Source organism: Xyrauchen texanus, chromosome 19 (assembly GCF_025860055.1).
Source record: "Xyrauchen texanus isolate HMW12.3.18 chromosome 19, RBS_HiC_50CHRs, whole genome shotgun sequence".
In the NCBI taxonomy this organism is placed as follows: domain Eukaryota; kingdom Metazoa; phylum Chordata; class Actinopteri; order Cypriniformes; family Catostomidae; genus Xyrauchen; species Xyrauchen texanus.
In genome coordinates, this window is record NC_068294.1 from 7,750,957 (window position 1) to 7,772,556 (window position 21,600).

The 21,600-nt window shown below is 38.4% G+C and overlaps 1 protein-coding gene across 2 annotated transcripts in view; it reads left to right on the plus strand.

Moving 5' to 3' along the window:
- LOC127660227 (protein phosphatase 3 catalytic subunit alpha-like) overlaps positions 1 to 15,734 on the plus strand; it is an 86,535-nt gene extending 70,801 nt beyond the window's left edge. For both annotated transcript variants that reach the window (XM_052150354.1, XM_052150355.1), the window contains exons 8-14: positions 2,283 to 2,377; positions 3,168 to 3,293; positions 4,447 to 4,524; positions 4,883 to 4,967; positions 5,754 to 5,851; positions 6,776 to 6,823; positions 11,940 to 15,734. In XM_052150354.1, coding sequence (XP_052006314.1) covers positions 2,283 to 2,377; positions 3,168 to 3,293; positions 4,447 to 4,524; positions 4,883 to 4,967; positions 5,754 to 5,851; positions 6,776 to 6,823; positions 11,940 to 12,118 — 709 coding nt within the window. In that variant the 3' untranslated portion in view covers positions 12,119 to 15,734. The remainder of the gene's footprint in view (positions 1 to 2,282; positions 2,378 to 3,167; positions 3,294 to 4,446; positions 4,525 to 4,882; positions 4,968 to 5,753; positions 5,852 to 6,775; positions 6,824 to 11,939) is intronic.
- Positions 15,735 to 21,600: the final 5,866 nt, after the last annotated feature.

Sequence of the window (21,600 nt, forward strand, 5' to 3'; positions counted from 1 at the left end):
TGCTCAAAAATAGTCACCAATACTCTACAATGCTCCAAAATAGTCATCAATACTCTACAATATTCCGCTACATGTGGCATTTGGGTGACTGTGTCTTGTGAGAGGACATGGCTTTGTTTGTTTTATTTTGCCTCCTGTCTCAGTCTTGCATCATACCCACTCTCCTTGATTGCTATTATTGGTTCCTTTGCCTCACCTGTCCCCTTGTTAACCTGTTTGATTTCTCTCCCTATTTTAGTCTCCTCATGTGTGCTGTCCAGTGCCAGTTCGTCTTGTACTTTGATCTTGTTCGTTGGTCCTGTTATTCTGTCTTGTTCTTCGGTCTCGTTTCCAGTCTGGTCGGTCCTGTGTTTTGTCCTGTTATCCAGCGCAGCTCGTTTTTGTTATTACCGCCCAGTACCTGGTTTTCACACGTAGGGGTAGTTTATGTATGTTATCTTGTTTTTCTTATTAAATAAACCTTTTGTTTGGGTCCTTCCTCTACTGATTCGTGACACAATTCTCAACAGCATTCAACAATACTGTACAACACTCACCATTGCTCTACAATATTAAAAGTAGCCAATACACCAAAACAGTCAACAATACTCTGATTCTCCACAAAAGTAACCAATACTCCACAATACTTCTTTACAATCACCAATACTCTACAATATTCCACTACATTACCAATAATCTACAATACACAAAAAAAGTCACCAATACTCTACAATGTTCCACTACATTACTGTAAAGAAGTTCAATGGAAAGGAAGAGGAGAGAACCGGCTTTTCAATATAAATAATATTTTAATGAGAAACTTAAAAGACAAAAACACACACATGACGGACATGCCCGTAAACTATCTCTCTCTTCCGCACAATCCTCCGCAGTCGGCCTTTATCACTCTCGGAGGCTTGATTAGCCTGATAAGGGACCGGGTGTGTATAATCACGACCCAGCCCCACCCTCCGCCCTGCCACATTCCTCCCTCGTTTTCTCAGGGAGGGGAGCCCCCGGCATGACGTACATCCCTCCCCCCCCTTTCCCTTAGGAGGGGCGTGCCTTTTGCCCTGTCTGCCGGCAGGTCATCCCCGTCTACCTGTCTGCCGGCAGGTCATCCCCTGTCTACGAGGGAGGGGACAAGGGGAGGGAAACAGAAATAATTAAATAGGGGGGTACTTCCTGTAACAGTGAATTACACCCCCCCCCCAAAAAAAAAAACACTGTCAAATTGAAATGGGGAAAAAGGCCAAAGCGGAGCTGCAGTGAGAGAGAGAGAGAGGAGGGAGAGATAAAAACACTTTCTCGCCAGTTCTCCGATACACCGTAGCTTGTTCCTCGGCCACTCCTCCACCCTCTAACGCACGACAGCCGTGCCTCTCCGGGCGAATTGGAGGCAGACCTCCAGCCCCTGGCGGACGGAATGCCCCGCCACGTTCTTGGGGAACAGAAGGGGTCCCCCCCGCCCCTGGCAGCGGTTCCCGGTCGGCGGTCTCAGACCCCGCCGCGTTTCAGCGGCTGGTAGGGGATTCCTCAACCCCTGGCAGCGGCCCTGACCACTCCAGGCGGTCGGTTAGGAGCTCCTTCTCCCCTTGCGGTCGGCGGCCGTCGTCTGCTTCCAGGCGGCCAGGCTCCCCGTCCCCCGGCAGATGGCCGTGGCTGCTCCGTTGGGGTGGACGGTAGTGGCGAGAACTCTCCCCAAAAAACATTGTAAACTATCGCTCTCTCCCGCACAATCCTCCGCAGTCAGACTTTATCCCTCTCGGAGGCTTGATTAGCCTGATAAGGGACCGGGTGTGTATAATCACAACCCGGCCCCGCCCTCCGCCCTACAATATTCCACAACATTAGTCAATACTCCAAAACAGTGAACAATTCATAAAAACAAAAATAGACATTACTCCACAATACTTCTTTACAATCACCAATATTCTACAATACTTCTTAACAGTCACCAATGCTCAAATTCTCCACAACAATCAGAAATACTCTACAAAACTACACAACAATCAACAATACTCCACAATTACTCCACAATAGTCACGTCAACAGTGCTCCACTATAGTCAGCAATACTCCTCAACAGTCTACAATATTGTACAGTACAGTCTAGTAAACAGCAGTCAATGATATTCTACATTATTCCACAAGTCTACAACACAATACAAGAGACTAAACAACACAAACAGCATCTGTACGCTCACTGTTATAAATCATTAATTTGGTTATTTTGTATTTACACAGTCTAATAATATTTATAATGTCCATTAATCATTACATGCATTTTTACCTACCTCTCAGTTACCGTATGTACAGAAAGAGTCAGACCACAGGATTCCCGTCCCTCATCACCATATTTTCAGCTCCAAACTACCTGGATGTTTACAATAACAAAGGTTTGAATTCAGTTTTGCTATCAGTAAAAATTACACACAAACACAAATACTTGTAAATGTGGTTCATTCTGTATGATCGGGTGAATCTCAAGAAGGGTCCAGGGGGAGGTCATATTTCACTGCAAAATCAAAAGAAACAAAAACTAAATTAGAATCGTTATCAAAACAATTAAGCCTACTTCAGGACTATTAAGATGTTTTGCATTGTGACATTTTCATGACATTCCTACAATTACAAAAATGTACTATAATAGAGTAATGAATATCATCTTAATATGACAGAATGTTGTTTTATTTAAATCAGCATATATCACATTCTGTGCAGTAAATTCTACCATGATGTGTAAATACATTGCATGTTTAATAATTTGTCTTTATTTTTTTACAATACAGTTATGAGTAAAATAAAACATTGGAGGGGCATGTGCTACTTGTCATGGGAATGTCACATTGACCAAAAAATTATGGTTCTACAATATGGTACATTTTCTTTATGCAAAAAATTATTCCAGATTTTTCTGTCTTCATTTTAGGGTGAAATATGACCCACAATATGTTCTTGACAGATTTGATGAGATTTCACCCAATATTGCTATGCATAAGGAGATAAGCCTGTTTTGTGAGATTTATATATACATAAATATGTGATGTGTAAATATGGAATAATACCTCACTAGTCTTTGTGTTTTGTTTGAATATACTTTAAAGAATGTAGCAGAGGTATTTCTTTTCTTATAAACATGTTTATGTATGTGGGCGTTGGTGTAATTGCCTCCATGCCTCTCCTCAGCGGCTGTGCTCAAATATGAGAACAACGTGATGAACATACGACAGTTCAACTGCTCGCCACATCCGTACTGGCTGCCAAATTTCATGGATGTCTTCACCTGGTCTCTGCCCTTTGTTGGAGAGAAAGGTGGGATATTCAGAGGAAACACATTCATGAACAATTCTGCCCTAAACAGTATCTAAACTGGTCTAAACAGTATCAGACGTTATCCCTGATAGCACACATACATCACCCAGACGTCTATTTGATGTGTGTTTACATCTGGAAGACGTATTTTTGTAAGTTTTTTAGCTCATTTGCAATACGTCTATTGGACGTTTCCTATCGGATGCCGATAAGCAGATCAGCAGATGTCTTTGAGACATTTATGAACTTTTAGAACGTGTGTAAATCTGATCTTTTTAAGATGTTTAGATTGTGATGCTTTCCAGACTAAAAACAGACATCTCAGAGATGCATGTGTGCTATCTGGGCATCATTCTGTCTTGCTTATAAATCTGAAAGCTTTTTTGTAAAAACGTTCCTTGTGGTTACACAAATGGTGCGGTCACATTTAAGGTATGGTCACATTCGCATGGCAAAATTCGTAACTTTTGTGCGATGGACATCTGGTGGCGCAGAATTTCCGCTTCTGAAGTTTGCATAGAGTTGAAGTTTGGTTAACTTTGACAGGCGAATTCTCCACGCTGACCAATAGGAAGTTGCTTGGTTTATTCACAATGGACAAGTATTTCAGTGTAGCAGCGAGTTTCTTTTTAACTTCATTCTCCCAGAGTGCAGCATTGAAAAGAGGCTTTTTGGCAATTCATTTTTACTGGTTTGACACACGCTAAACATCCGGCCATGCCTTCTTCACTTGTGGAATTTCACTCTCAATGGAAATCCGTGGGCTAAGAAATTCACTATCGCGCGGATTCCCTTTGAGATGGAATTCTGTTGTGTGAAGGTAAATGTGACCGTGCCTAAATTCCTCACGTTTTAGTCATAACTTTCTGGGTGTGTGAGTAAATGTGGATGTGCTGTCTTGACATGTCAAAACACAGAAACAGGACTAACAAGACATGTATTTCTTCTAAACTGCCTTAATAAGTAAAACCACAATTGTGCCAAATCAGAAATGTTTTGGTTGATGAAGTGATTTAATAGAGATCAGGATTTAGTTATCATGTTTATAAATACTACAATAACAGTTCTTTGTTGTTGTGAATGAAATTGTTAAAGACAAGCAGTTTCTCAAGAATTTTTTCAGAAAACCTTCTGACCTTTGACATCTCCACAGTGACAGAGATGTTGGTGAATGTCCTCAGCATCTGTTCTGACGACGAGCTCATGAACGAAGAAGATGAGATCTTTGATGGTGAGGACTGTAGATCCCTCGTAATGTTTTCAGAAGCGCACAAGTCAAGACTGCGTTAGAAACTGAAATGCTTCATGCACAATTTCCATCAGAGCAGATATATTTTTAAAGTAAAAATATTTACAAACAACTTTCTGATGCTGAATTTTCATCATTCATTTATCATTCAAAAGTCTCTAAAATGAACCTCGTCACCAAATAAAAACATTAGATTCATTTAAGGAGAAGCATCTTAAAACTTGTGTGTGTTTTTCATTCAGAAAATCCAAACCTGGTGTGAATAGGCCTTTTGTGTGATGTTTAGCAAATGCTCGCACTCTGAATGTTTTCTGAATGTTTTCTGAATGTTTTCTCTTAGCTAATGCTGCAGCCGCTCGTAAAGAGGTCATCAGGAACAAGATCCGTGCCATCGGCAAAATGGCCAAAATGTTCTCAGTCCTGCGGTGAGTGTGAAAGGGGTTGGTAACGTGTTTGTAGTCTGAATGTTTATAATATAACCAAACTAATTATGAAAGCAAAAGCAATACTTGCATGCATACTCACCTTCATGCATACATCGTGGAAACCACAGGTAAATCCATGGACAAATCTTTATTACTATTTAACTATGTTTTTTAGAAAACAAACAATGGCATTTGTTGAGAAAAAAAGTAGCTTAATAAATTCAAAGACATACAGCTGCAATAAGCTGGGTTTCCATCCACCAATTTTTTTGTTAATTTTGGGATATTGCATAAAAAAATGCTGTAGTGAAACTCCCAGATGAAAACAAAATCTCCAAAATGCGCAAACAAAAATTAAAAAACTTTTTCTTTTACATGCACATAAACTTATAAAAGTTATATAGGAACATTGATAGGCATCAAAAATCGTCATGTGACTTTGCCACAACAAGCCATATAAATACATAATTTGCTCAAAGAGTATCATCGATATCATCACATAGCACCTGAAATGTATTCTGAAATGCCATCTATAGATGACTATTAGCCAATAGTGGAAAAAAAATGTCTTTCTTCTGTGTCTTTCTTCAGCATTAACTTCTGAAATACATTTTTATGATAATCAAGTCATTTTTAGCATGATTGAAGTTTTCAAGTCATTTTAGCATGATTGGAACGCTTATCAAACGATCATCATCCATGACCTTAACTATCCATTTTATAAAATGTGTGTGTATAGTGCATATGAGTGTATCTAATTGTTGAAATTGTGTTGCATTTTGACAGAGAGGAGAGTGAGAATGTGTTAACCCTGAAAGGCCTGACCCCTACTGGCATGCTGCCAAGCGGCGTACTGTCCGGCGGAAAACAGACCTTGCAGAGTGGTGAGTTACAAAACCAAACATCTCTCTCTCTTCCATCTCAGCCTGTTTTCCCTTACAAGATTGCAGAGACAATGTCTTATTAAACTCACTTTTGTTTTCTAACCCCTCTCTTTAAATGGAAAGTTCTAACAAAAATTCAAATTCTGTCATTATTTACTCATCCTCTTAATGTTGCAAACCCGTCCACAGGCCCAGTTCTATGGGGTGCTTGCAAATATTAGAGCACCATCAACTGAATATGTAAGCCTAATAATTCTGTATATTGGCAAAGTAGATTTTCACACACACAAAATCCATGCATTAAAACTAATAAATATATAAATGTATAAGTATATGATCTCGCAAATCAGTGTGTCCTAATTTGCAGGTGCATCATTCTGCTTTCATGCCTCCAATGTGCACATGAGCATGTGATTGTTAAGACCTCTGCTCACACATAGAGAATTTGTCAAAACTGACTCTAGATCAGTGTTTACTGATAACGTCTTACCACATAGAAAAAAACATTTCTTAAACGAAGGCAGCGTAATTCATGGATTAAATATTAAGTTGATTATGTAACATTAAACATTTCAGAAGCACCCTGAGCGATTTTGATATTAGCAGAAGAATATTAGCGAGTCCATCAGTTACTTAAACTAACATACTGCCTAACATCTCCTTTTGTGTCCCTCTGAAAAAGGTAATGAGAATGAGTAAATGATGATTCGTTCATTTTCTTCGCAATTGAACCATCTGAAATGTGCACACATGAACACATACACTTACAGGAACACTAACCGGCTAACAGTGCCGCTAACGCTAACTGCACTTGGCAGCTAATGCTGGGGCACTGTGCTGCGTGCATGACTGTCACAATAAACTCCCCATCCATCCCTCCTCTCTCCCTCTCTCTCTCCTCGTCTGTCTTTCTGTGCTCCTCAGCTACCGTCGAGGCCATTGAAGCCATCGAGACGGTTGAGGATGGAGAAGGTAAACTGGCCGGCCTCACTCTGTTGCTCTCTGCTGCTCAAAGGTTTCATAGCAACTGCCATAACATGCTAGCTAGCTAGCTAGACAGCACAGCCTAGCTAACTTAGTGTGTGGGGTGCTGTGACTGGTCAGGATTGTGCATCACACACACACACACACACACACACACACACACACACACACACACACACACACACACACACACACACACACAAATAACCACTGCACACAGTTACTCATATAGAAACACACACATTTACAAGCTATCAAAACAGGGACTTTTATTGTTTTTTAATAAAGCTAATTGCAAGAACTAAAGACTCTGATAAATTAGGAGCAACAAACAGCCTAGCAACAATAAACTGTGTACAAACTTTCAGACATCACTCGTGAGGAGCATTTAAATACGAGATACCACACAGTCCTGTCAACTGACTACATGTAAAACATCAGCTAATACGACATTAAAAGATTAGTTCATTGTTGTGATTGTTTACTCACCCCTGTGTTGTTATAACCCAATATGACTTTCTAATATGAAGGGAGAAATTGTGAAAAAAATAAGTTTCTAAGTGACATCATACAATGGCAGTTTATAGATACCACCTCTTCAAGCTTCAAAAGAACACAAAAGTATAATTCAGAAGTCTAATAAATAATTCCATGAGACTCATGAATGTTATCAAAGCATATGATATGGTTTGGTGATAATCAAACCTGAATCAAATGTATTATATAGTGAAAATGTTCACTGCTCGTTATTCTCCTGTTTGCGCGAGCTTTAGTGTTCTTTGCACCAGAGCAACTGTAGTTACACAGCACGCGAGATGGGGCATTCAAGTGAAACAATTTTTTTTTTGCTTCAACAGAACCACCAGTAATATTAACAGAAAACACAACACAGATGCACACAAACCAGAGAAAATAACTTAGAAACATGTCTGAAGAGTTTGTAGTGGACAAAGAGATGCATTTAATGTCCATTTTTAATGTTTCAGATTCCTCCATCATAAGGTGTGATGGAGGAGGCTGAAGGTAGCTACCAGTACCACCGCTCCCTATACGCATATTACACAGTCTGCGGAGGGCACTAACTCCCTAGTGGGGCACCATCTTACCCAAAGGGGAACACCAGAAACTCCACCAGCTGCCCTTACTCACACATTATACATTATCCAAGGACCTGAAAGCAGTCGCGTAACCCAATCGCCTCGCGTCCGCACCATGTATCACATTTTGGACCAACGACAGATCATAATGTACGGGGTTACCTGGCACGACACCAAATATAGAAACCAAGTGATCGACAGAATATCCTGTTGCTTGTTGCTGTTGCTTAGGACAAAAAACTCTGATTAACATAGAAAAGATAACTTTTATTGAGTGTTGTATGGCGTCTGAGTAGGACACGGTGTGACCGTAGCTACTAGTAGTTTAAGCACTGCAGGCATCCCATACAATGTAGAAAGATAATTAATTACTTCCCGTAACTATATAACTAAGTATATATTTATATCACGTGCTGTAAGGTGCATGACACATCCATAGCACATGACCTTCCGTAACGTCCACATACAAACAACTCAAACTCCCACTTTTGTAATACAGAGATTTCAATCCCATTTAAACGGTACATGAAATCACAGATGTTAAGAATTGTAACTCAAACTGTTTTGAAAACTAATTCTGTCAACTGACAAGCAAATGCACAAACACTAATATACAACAGACTAATAGACATGTAAACACATATGCACACAGACATACAGACACATGATGAACTCTGCACTGCTGTTCTCAACAGCACATGTACCTGATCAACAAGGTTACAGAATGACTCAGCAGATGCAAAAATCTGGGCAATGGACAGGTGGGGGGATGTGTCCCCCTGCCTCTCAATAATGACCCAGTATTCTTACAGCACCACACCCAAATGCTTATCCCAGTGATGCTCTTTGCGCAATCATTCTGGGTTTGGTCTTTTATGACCTTGTGATCTGCAGGGATCATGTGACCTCTCTTTGACAGGGTTTGTTTAATGTCTCATTCAGTGTGCATCATTACATTTTTATTTCAATGTAAACCTAGTGAACAATGACCTAAAGATCTGCACAGGTTACAGGATATCTTAATTCTCAATATACCCTGCTGAAAAGCTTAGACTGGCATCGTTGGTTGGTTTATGCTGGATATTGCTGATTTGGTGCTAGTCTAGCGGGTTTAACACATGATTATGTGATGTAGATAGACCAGCAAAACCCATATACTGAATGGTTATATTGGTCCACCTGCTAGAACAGCATCAAACCAGCAAAACTGGTGCATGGCACGGTTTTGTTGGTGAAGTTATTTGACCAAGTAAGTCTTGCTGGTCAAGCTAGCTAAGAAGCTAGTCAGTCAGCATGGTCTTTCTGGTGATGCTGGTTGACCAGTGAAATCTTGCTGGGTAATCTAGTCAAGAAGCAAGTCGACCATTATGGTATTTCTTGTGAAGCTTGTTGACCAAGCCTTGCAGGTTTATCTAGTTCAGAAAATAGTAGACCAACACAGTATTTCTGGTGACGCTGGCTTATTTTAGAAGAAAGTCAACCAGCATGTTTTTTTCTGGTGAAGCTGGTTAACCGGGGTAATCTTGCTAGTTAAGTTTGTTAAGAAGCAAGTGGACCAGCATGGTATTTTTAGAGAAGCTGGTTTACCAGGGAAGTCTTTCTGATCAAGCTAGTTAAGAAGTCGGTCAACCGGTAAGGTATTTCTGGTGAAGCTGATTTAGTTAAGAAGCTAGTCAATCAGCATTGTCTTTCTGGTGATGCGGGTTGACCAGGGAAATCTTGCTAGTTAAGCTAGTCAATAAACTAGGTGTCCAGCATTTCTGGTAAAGCTGGTTTACCGAGGAAGCCTTGATAGTTAACTTAGTTCAGAACTAGTCGACCAACATAGTTTTTCTGGTGAAGTTTGTTTATTTAAGAAGAGTCAAACAGCATGGTCTTTGTGGTGAAGCTGGTTGACCAGGGAAGTATTGATGGTTAAGCTAGATAAGAAACTAGTTGACCAGTATGGCATTTCTAGAGAAGCCTGTTTAGCAGGGAAGTCTTGCTGGTCAAGCTAGTTAAGAAGGAAGTCGACCAGCATATTCTTTTTGGTGAAGCTGGTGGACCAGAGAAATCTTGCTAGTTAAGCTAGTCAATAAACTAGATGATGAGCATGGTATTTCTGGTGAAGCTGGTTTACCGAGGAAGACTTGCCAGTGAACCAAGTTCAGAGGCTAGGTAACCAACATATTGTTTCTGGTGAAGCTGGTTTATTTTAGAAGCTAGTCGATCAGCATGGTCTTTCTGGTGATGCTGGTTCACCAGGGAAATGTTGCTGGGCAAGCTAGTCAAGAAGCAAGTGGACCAGCATGGCATTTCTGGTGAAGCTAGTTTAGTTAAGAAGATAGTCGACCAGCATGGTCTTTCTGGAGAAGCTGGTTGACCAGGGAAATATTTCTGGTTAAGCTACATAAAAAGTTAGCTGACCAACTTGGTATTTCTGGAGAAGCTAGTTGACCAGGGAAGTCTTGCTGGTCAAGCAAGGTAAGAAGGTAGTCGATTAAAATTGTATTTTCTAGTGAAGTTGTGGGGACACCAGCACACCAGCATCCCATACTGGAAGCCAGAAACCAAAACACAACATATGGTATGCTGATCTTTTCAACAGGATAGAACACACAATGATACAGAGAAATGTCTTTAAAAGCTTTTGTGAAAACAAACCCAAGAGAGGCTCTCACATCATCTCTGACTGTGGAATGAAGCTCTATCATGTTTCCATCAGAACGGATCTGAGTGTTATAAATTTACATAAAAGTACATGTGTGAAGATCGTCCACACGTAAACTGATTTTTTATGCTGTTGAAATGGGTTTGTTTTCTAATGGAAACATTGATGGTGCCATTGGTCCCTTGTGAGGTTTTGAAGAGGTCTGGGTGTGTAAGCTGTAACTTCCATTATCGTCGCCACAGATGTTCCCCTGTACACCTATAGCGTGTGTGTGTGTGTGTGTGTGTGGTTGTGAAGTACTATTATGTGCCTATTATGTGACTATAAGTGGACCAGTAGAATGTTTGAAATAAAGAGTTGTGTGTATTGTATATTTCACCCCAAAATCAAAATAAAATAAAAAAAATAAGATTTAATCATGACATTTTAGCACATTTCCATCCCTAAATCCAAATTACTGTTATGCATCTGAATATTTTACTTCAGGGACTATTGTAATTCTCATTATTGTCATTGGTGATTCTCTTTAGATTCACTTTAGAATGAAAATTTTACTGTATTACAAAACAAAACTACTGTAATACAATTAAAATAAATAAATTTGTATTATTTAAATCAGCATTAATTAAAGGCAATACAACAAATGCTATCATTGGGTTTTAAATACTTTTCAATTTAAATAATATCCAAGTATTTTCTCTGCATTACAGTAACAAACATTTGACAAATAAATATGCTCAATTGACAAAGTAATTTCAAAATATTTTCACAATGCAAAAAGTCTTATTGTTCCTAAAAATAGGCTTTATTTAAAAATGTTTTTACAATGTCTTATTTTGATTTTGGAATGGAGTGTGATGTGGACAATGTTTTTACAGGTTTTATGTGTGTATATATCATGATAAAGTACACACCATTCTGTATGTGTTGAGAGTTCACAGTAAACTTTGTGATGTGTGTAGCAAATTTGTAGACACTTGTTGTTTGTGTAAGTATTTGTATGTATTTGTGGTTCTCCGTTTTATATGTTGCCCATGCATATTGGTGACTGTTCCTCTCTCTCTCTCTCTCTCTCTCTCTCTCTCTCTCTCTCTCTCTCTCTCTCTCTCTCACTCAATCACTCACTCACTCACTCACTCACTCTCTCTTTCTCTCTCTCTCTCACTCACTCCCTCACTCTCTCTCTCTCTCTCTCTCTCTCTCTCTCTCACTCACTCACTCACTCTCTCTTTCTCTCTCTCTCTCTCTCACTCACTCTCTCTCTCTCACTCACTCACTCTCTCTTTCTCTCTCTCTCTCTCTCTCTCACTCACTCACTCACTCTCTCACTCACTCTCTCTCTCTCTCTCTCTCTTAGCTATCCGTGGCTTTTCTCCACAGCACAAGATCACCAGTTTCGAGGAGGCGAAGGGTCTAGACCGTATAAACGAGCGCATGCCACCTCGCCGAGATGTGGTCAACAGTGTGGGGCTCTCCATGGGCAAGATGAACATGGCCGAATCCAACGGCACGGATGACAACAGCAATATTCAGTGATTCATCTCGTCCTCCTCCTCCAGTCCCTTGCTCACCCCTGCTCCTTCTCCCATTATGCAATTCTCCCCTCATTTTCAGTGCTACTGTCTGTGTAGCAGACGGATTATGCGATATACTTAGCCCGAACTCCCTGCTTGGTGTTCAGCGACCTCAACAACAAACATGAGATGGACAGAAGGGATGCGTCGCTATTCAGAACAAGAAGATATTACGTAATGCCTAGAGAAGATCATGGGTGAATTCCAAACAGCATTTTTGCAACCTTGACGGACACTCCGAGAAGAATACGCTACTTGAAGTGTTGTTCCAAATGAAAGTGAGCAACTGAGTCCCTTCATTATGGGCCGTTAGCGAAGGGTACACTGCAGTAACCATATTTTAACCATGATATTCATGGTGAAAAAAATTGTCATAATACAGGATATTCAAAACTATGGTAATAAAACTATGGTCTAAAAGCATGGTTAATTTCATAGATTTTACATGTATCATGGATTTTAAAACCATGGTTCTTACCACAAAAAATGGTTACATGTTTACTGCAGGTTTGCGATAGTGAAACCATCGGTTGTGTAGTAAAATCATGAAGAATTTTGTGGTCATGGTTTTACTACAGTAACCACAGTTCAACTATGATTACTGTAGTAAAACCATGGTTCATTTTCGTAAGAGATGAATAAAGCTATTGTGAGGTAATGCAAAACTATTTCAGAAAATAAATTCTCTCCCTGTCTTCTAAGGAGATCTATATCCTCACGATTCATTTTGAAACCTGAGATAATTAATTTGAGACATTACCTGGGATTTAAACCTATGTAAACCCAATGGGAAATATCCCTTACAAATTTAAAAAGGTTTAGTCGCCACAACTATCTTTGCAGCTAAACACCAGAACTTTGCTGCTACGTTATCAAGTTAAGATTACAATTCAAAATGATATGTGCAGTGATGTGCGTAGAATACCCTGCACCCTTCATAGTTCTCATTTCAAGAGCTCTGCCCTTCACAGTGAGTAGAGCAAAGTGATACTCACTTTCACATTGGAATTCGCCCATGTTGTCGGTTGGGAATGACTGATTGCGTGAGAGTTGCATGATGGGATATGTAATTTATTTGAAAATGGGCTTTGTAAAGTACATATGAACAGAAGGCATTTCCTGTTGCTTTATGCAAGCCATTTCAACATAAATCATGTGCATGATATGAACTATGGATATGTATAATTCAATTTCCCTCGTTAAAATGCAAATTATTGATATCAGAAATGAAATTACTATTAGCGAAACGCTACAAACGATATCAATAATTAGGTTTGCAATAGTAAAAAGGTTCATTCTTGATATCAAAATGTCAAAGTTACTAGCGGGAATATCCATTCTTGATATCGAAAGTGTAATTGCAACTAGTAAAAACAGTGTTTGCAATCTGTATCTGCATTTTCATTAGTAGAATTTCACAATGATCTGTCTATTCAAAACCCAATTACAGATTATAATTTTACTATAATAATTTAATAATGTTACTAGTATACGTACATATCCATTCCTGATATCAAAAATGAAATTACAACTAGTAAAAATGCTCTTTTTTTAATATTTGTATGTTTATTTCTACATATTAGATTTGGTATTTCATATATCTGGGAATGGATTTCAGATATCAATAAATGGAAGTGTAATGAAAGATTTAAGATAACTGAAATTAACATTGCCACTAGAAGAAAAACAAATATATAAAAAATTATCATGTTTACTAGTTGTCATTCAGTTGTTGAAATCAGAATAGGCAATTGCACTAGTAACAATGTAATTATTGATATCAAACATGTATTATTTTACTATTAAGCTGATACTGTATGTGTAGATTGAATTTCAGCTAGTAAGACATTCTTGGTAGTTATCTGTGTTTTGAGCAGGAGTGATTGACAGATATTGTGTAAATGTTTTCAGTACTTATGTGTTTTACTAGTTGAAATTCCATTTTTGAAATTAAGAATTGGTATTTCGATGAGTAATGATGGTATTTTTGATATCAAGAATGTACTATTGCAAACCTAATTACTGATCTCAAGAATTATCATTTTAACTAGTGAAAACTGCATCTAATGTATAATTCATATCCTGCACATGATTACATCTAGAAAGGGCTTGCAATAGTTGCTTTGTATGAAAAGATGCTTATTTATGCGTGTTTGCACTGTATGTCTGTGTGTGTGTGTGTGTGTGCAAAATGTATTATATAATTTTAAGTAGGTTCACTACTTCATTCACGAATTCTTACTGTTCTTTTTCCAGGCCTGCTGTGGAAAATATAACACAAGGCCACTGCTGTATTTATTCTTAATGAGAGGAATGTATGTTTGCGTTTAGGTAAGTGTGTGTGTAAGGTGCTTGAAACCATTTACTTTGAAACTCTCTTGCAGTTCTATGTTTTACTACTAGTACTCAATATACAGTATAGCCAGGGGTGTAGATTCCAGGGGGGTGGGGGAGAGGTAAACACCCCCCCCCCCCATAATAAAAACAAGCAAGTACAACCACCCAATATTTATACCATGATCAATGGAAACATGTAAATGGAAGGAAATTAAAACCAATATTCCAAAAAATTACTTCACACAAGTTATTATGATTAATTCGCAATTAATTTCTCGTAATGCCCCTGATGCTGTTCAGCTGAGTGCTCGCTGCATTGTGTAAATCCACTGTTGTCACGTCGTCCCGCAGTTGCTATGGCAGTACTCCCTGTGTCCTGAGTCTGACACTTCCTCACCTCTTCTCCCTCCATTCCAGAGCAGAGCAAGGGGAATATTCGTGTGTGTGTGTGTGTGCGTGTGTGAAACAGGGAGGTGATGTGACCTAGGGACTGTGTTAGGCAATTGTGGATATGTGAGATTTCAAACAGATCCTTGTGACAATGTGTGGTTTCAAACAGGTCCTTGACCTGTACAGGCGCACTAGACTGAACAAATTTCCAGCTACGCATAATTCATGGGAGTTTATTTTGTATATAAATGCCGTATATTTTTAAGGAAAGTTTTTTTGTTATTGCTTATTTTCATGTTTTTGTTTTTATTCAATTCAAGCTATTTACTTATTTATTGTTTGTTTGTTTACATTGCTGTACAGGTAATTAAGCTCCAATGAGGTGTTAAACCTTGTGCTTTTGCGTTTCTTATTTAATTGATGTACAGAAGTTATCTAGTAGTGTGAAGGAACATATAATTCTGTGAAATGACATCCGGGCTGCCAAAGCATGACTGCATGGTTATGTCAAATGTAAATCGAATATGGAAACACTTTAACATGTCTCACGTTTTTAAGGAGAATTATATTCTGATCATTATTCTAAACAATATGCTGATTATTTATGATTATGATTATTATTATTAAGAGTTCTGCTGGTTTATTCCACTTTGCCTCATCCTTGTTTTGGTTGATCATTGTGCTTGACTTTATGAATAATGAAACCTTTCACGGGTTCTTTGTGATTCTATATCTTGTATTTTTCTCTGGAGCTTCATTTTGAGCATCATGATTTCCTGATCTACAATACAGACAGTGTGAGCATGCCCTATGGGACAAATCTCTTTTTTTACTCTTGAATAAAATATGCATGAACCTTTTGGAATTTCTGTATTTATTTAAGATGCATTTCCCAGAATATAGAGTTTCACACATGTCAGACAATGAAATCAGCAAATAGATAAATGTCTGCTTCATGCTAAATGATCAGAACCCAAAAGTCACTTTAAGATGTTTCACAAATTCAGCACTAAATATTCCAAAGCACATGAAAATAAATATATATTTATTTCAACCAAAAATCACAAGACAACAAATTTTGTTTAATAAAATCGTATCATATTATGATAATATACAAATCTTACAGATTTGAATAAATAAAATTAAGCCTGCTTTTTGGACCTTAATTAAGTACTGTTTCATCAATATTCTGATTATCGTAATGCATCCAGTTATTTCCTTTTTTTTTTTTTTTTAATTGCAGTCATTTCTGTATTACAGTAAGAAAATTACTGTAAACAACAAAGTGTTCATTTTTGCTCTCAGTAATTACATTTTGCATTAGTAAAAGTGTTAATTCTTGATATCATAATTTACATCATTGCTCACAGAAAACACATTGTTGATATCAAAAATGTAATTTCTAGTAAAAAACTATTTTTGATACCTGTAACTACATTTGCACTAGTAACAATTGAATTATTTATCTATAAAATTATAATTTTTACAAGTAAGAAGTGCCTAGCTGTGTATTTGGAATTCCAACTATTATTAATTATAGATATCGTTTCAGTTACTGACATTAACTTGGTTTCCTGAAAGGAGGGAAATAGACGCTGTGGGAGCTCCTCCAAGGGGTGGTGACCTTGAAACCCTATACCAGGGGTATTCAGTTAAAGTTCCTAGAGGTTCTCCAGAATTTCTCCATTTCCTACCCTGAAAAGGTCCGGATAATAATAGCTTAATTGTGAAACCATAACCATACTGACTGGGCAGAGCAGCCAAAGTGTTGGTTGATTTTTAAGCTGAATGACAGAAGTCCAGTATTTGAGTTTGAATATGTTTTTTACATTCAGAGTACATACCTACTGTATGTATGGGACAGAGGAGGCCTTTTGACAGATCAAAAAACACTGTATGGGGTAAGTCTGAATGGACCATTTTTACAATATATATTCCTTAAAGTGACAATCTACTAACACAAACAAATATTTTACATAACAGTGCAGCATAAAAATACTGTTTGCAATATATACATATATAGGCTGTAGACAGGGATACTGGGGAGAATTTGATGATCATCATATTGATTAACTGGAAGAAGTTATTCAGGATGGATCCAAGAGAAGTATTCTGACTATGAAATAATGGAAATGTTCTCAACAGCAGAGAACTCTACTAGGATAACTAGTAAATTCAAAGTTTTGGTTGTTTTTATTTGCCATCCATGCCAGAGATGATGACATCTTTGATTAATTTTCACAAAATTAGAACAAAAATCAGTTTGTTTATTATGAAATGCTCATAAAATGCTGATTAATGAATGGGGGGATTCAAACGTTTTAGGCACTACGTTAACTTGCCCTGTCACAACCCTGCCTTAGCTAAACCATCTGAGTCATATATCAGACAGATGAAGATAGTTTCACTTTGCTTCATTCTTGTTTTCTGCAATGTGTTTATGTGAAAGATGCTAGCATCCATATATATATTGCTGCTCACCGTGTCTCTGCTACTGTTGTTAAAATAACCACACCTGCAACTCTACTTATTATGGTTTATGCAGCACTTTATGTTTATAGCAGGGAGAAAGAGGCAATGTGTGTGGAGCAGGGAGCGGGAATGTAGGACTTTCAGTGGTAGAGAAAAATATTAATTAGTGTGGTGTGTACAGCTCCGTAGTTTTGACACATTGCTCACTTAAACTGTAGAAATGGTAAGATGGGGCAACCGTTGTCATGATGCCTCGCGGTCTGGAAGAAACCAAGCCAGGGTCTGGTGACAGCTGCCCTATACCATCAAGTCAGCTTGACTGGTTGGTGGAGCTCCGCCCTATGGGCATATAAACCGGAGCCCAGTGCCACACCATCAGAATATTCTGATTGAAGGAAGGAGAGCGCATCTCATTCCCTCTTTTCAGGGAACAAAGGTTACATCAGTATATGAGAGGGAACATCTCTTGAGCTGTACAGCACACAGTTTTTCACTGTTAAGGGACCAAGAGATGAACTCTCCTACCTTCAGATGGAAATTTCAGTACCTGATGCTGTGGGAGCCATATATCATAACACTGTGCAATTATATGACAATGTCCTCTAGCCAGTAGGGTAGTAAAAGGATTTTGCCAATACCACCCCTTCATATTGAAAAATAAGAAGGAAATGGAGGAATAATAAAACATATGGCTCAATGCCAAGACAGAGACATCTTCTTACTTGGTGGGAAGGAGGGGAGCAGGGTGGTCACCTGGCAGAAGCTTTGGTACAATGACACTAGTCAACAGGGTAGTGAAACATTACTTACATGCTTTTATTCACTTCAGTGGGAATAGAGAGACCACAGTTATTTAGACATCCTGAGCCCTAAAGAGGGTTGCCAGCACTTTGGGCACATAACCCTTTCTAGGCTTAAAGAATGGTATTCCACAGGCCCAGTCCACACTTTAAACTGAAGTCGCTGACTGAAAAGATCTGCAAGTCCCTGACATGTTTCAGTATGTCTTCTCCAATAGGTCATGCAGCTGAGAAAAGAATGGCCACAGATGGCGTAATGAATGATGCAATGTTCATCCAGCCAAGAGTTCTGGGGCACATCAGGCATGGGCAACTCGAGCTATAATCTCAGTGATAAGATGCTTATCACTGAGTGTGACCAAGCCACCAGTGAAATAGCGTCTACCTCATCGCCCTTGCCACCAAACAAGATAGAACTATGTGCTTTGATAAGAGGTGTGCAAACCTTATGTCTAAACCGTATTCTCCTCATAACATTCATTTTCTATATCCCGGCCTCACGCACCTCCTTCATGTGTTCACATGTGCCAGGGCAGTGTCCTGAGCTTCATGCATTTACAGTGAACAAAATCAGACCCCACAAGTGCTGCTTCAGAGTGAGCTCCGCCCAAGAATTCAAGACAGTTCTCAATCCCACCGGACAGAGGAATATATTGCTTACATGATGGAAAACACTTGCTAAACATATTAGTCTTTAAAATTATGTTGTTTCAGCAAATGGCTCTTTTAGTTTCTTAACTATTGTGCGGCCTTCGGTTGGTTAAAAAAAAGTAACTAATTGAAAGTGGACAATAATATTAATATATTATATTATTATGGCAGTTTTTTGACGTAAACATTTTTGTCCTCGAAGGACCTCTGAGTAACTTTTTCTTATTGATGCATAAGGGTTAAATACATTCTTATCAAGAAACACAAAGTAGATGGAATCGCATGGTGCCACGCGAGGGTCAGACGTGTGAACGACGAGCGCTGCGCACTTTGCTAGTTTTAATTATTTTTATGTTATAAACCAGTGAGATTCGATACACCCTGCTACATATTGTAACTGCTCTAAAAAGTCAGCATGCCAAAGAATTCAAAATCCTCAGGCCCTGGAGATATTAAAAGACACTTAAGTGCTCAAGCTGATACGTCAGACAGGCCCACAGACCGGGGACTCGGTTTTTCTTTGGTGCGGCGGGAGAAATCCAGCAGCAACTGGCGAGTATGTCCATAATGCTGGAAAAAGACATAGCGGACCTGGAGGATCATGCCGGAATATGTAGATCGATTATGGAGGCGAAATTCCCCGAACTGGTTAAAAGAATCGGGGAAGTCGAGAAACGGTTGATTTTGGATAATATTTACGATCAGGGCTTTTTTTTTATAGATCTTGAAGGGATGTTGCAAGCCGCTGGCACCCCTTATAATATAATATTGGGAGGAGACTTTAATCTATTGATGGACTCGTTATCAAAGTTAAGCAAAAGTGTGTAAGCCCACTAGAGCTACATTGTCGCTTCAACAGGATGTGTATAAATCTTGTTCTTACAGGTATTTGGCGACTTTTGAACCCATCTGGTAGGGATCAGTCCATAAGATTTATTCTAGAATATGTATTTTTCTGATATCTAAGTCCCTCATTTCATCTGTTGTTGATTGCTGAATTGGAAACATTTTAGTCTCCGATCACGCCCTGGTGAGTTTAGAGGTGTTGCCACATATGGAGAAAAATAAATCATATATTTGCGCTTTAATGAATCCCTTTTGCAAAATCCTGATTTCCAACAAAAGTTAAAGGCCGAAATCAATGTTTATATGGAGACCAACTGGTCCTCAGTATCCTCTGTGGGCGTGGCTTGGGAGACAATTAAGGCGGTTCTTAGGGGTCAGATCATACAGTATGCCTCATTTACCAAAGAAATCCAAAGCACGAGAACTTGTGTAGTTTGAAGGGAATATTAAAAATGCAGAGGCAGAGCTGAACCAGAGAATGTCTTCTAATGGCCTCAGAGAATTGAGCCGATTGAAATACAGATATAATACTATTTTGTTGCAGAAAGTGGAGTTTTAGTTATTCAGGGCAAGACAGTCATACATTGAGTCAGGTATAGTGAATAAGGGGTTACATTTCTATTTTTCTCACCCAACACGATCATATTGTTAAAAGGCACTCAAAACATATAGATTATGTTTATGCTGCATTTATACCCTTTTTGGAGCTTGAAATATTTGGACCCCATTGACTTGCAATGAATAGACAAAAACAGCTCATACTATTCATTCTTCAATATATCTTTGTTTGTTTCCTCCAGAAGAAAGTCGGTCATACGAGTTAGAGAAGGCATAGGGATGTGTAAAAGATAGAAAGTATTTACATTTTTTGGTGGAATATCCCTTTAAATCCGCTGTTTTATAATGCTGCTACTGCTGTGGACAGAAATGTTTCACTTCCTAAAAACATTTTTAGCCCTGATATGATAAGTCCTTTTTAATGATTAACGGCTTCATCATATAAAGATATTAAATGGACATACACAAATTATATTCGGTACATCAGTGTGATTGGGAAAGAAATGTCAGCTGACAAAGTTTTAAACAATCCTACCTGGAATGCCCCAGGACCATGAAGACATAATTCTAAATAAATATAACACACAATTCCTTTTTATATGTATGTTTGCTCTTCTGTTTAAAATATAAAAGACTCTCCAACGTGTATCAAAACCATGCCCACTGTGACTGACCTTTGTTGCCACACAAGATTAAACAGAGACCATAAATTATACAAGGACATGACGTATGCATGGGCCTATAGAATGCATATTTAGTGGACAAATGTACAGCGAGGGACTAACAAACACTTTTTGGTTTTCTCAAGTTTTTGTAAATGCACTTTTTGGTTTGAAAGTATTTTTTTTTTACATATTAATTTGACCAATTTCTAGTACAAATATGTGGTCTGATTTCATGAATACAGTGCCTACTTTTTTCATAATCTAGCTGGAAAGAAGTGATGAAAATGTTGCAATGTGACTTGACCATATGAGAGCAGAATGCAAAATGGACATTATAATAGAAATATACCAATATGAATCAGAATCGATTCAAATCTGTATCAATACCCAGCCCTACCTAAAACTACTTCAAAGTTAAACTAAGAATCTTTCTGATTTTGGGTGTGGTCCCCACTGTATATACTTCCCTATATACAGTATATATTAATCTACCAACATGTTCTATACTCTATACTATACTAGTCACATTTAGGCATTTAGAAGGCAACATTTTTACAGATTTGTGTCTTTAAGCACCAATGCAACCAGCAGAACATCCGGCATTTCCAGAGGACATCACTGTCAGTGGTGGAAACATGGCTTCCATAAATGAAAGTGAAACTTACCAGACAAAGAAAAAAAGTCATGAAGAAAGAGAGGCGTGTTAGAAAATATCAAGCCAGAGA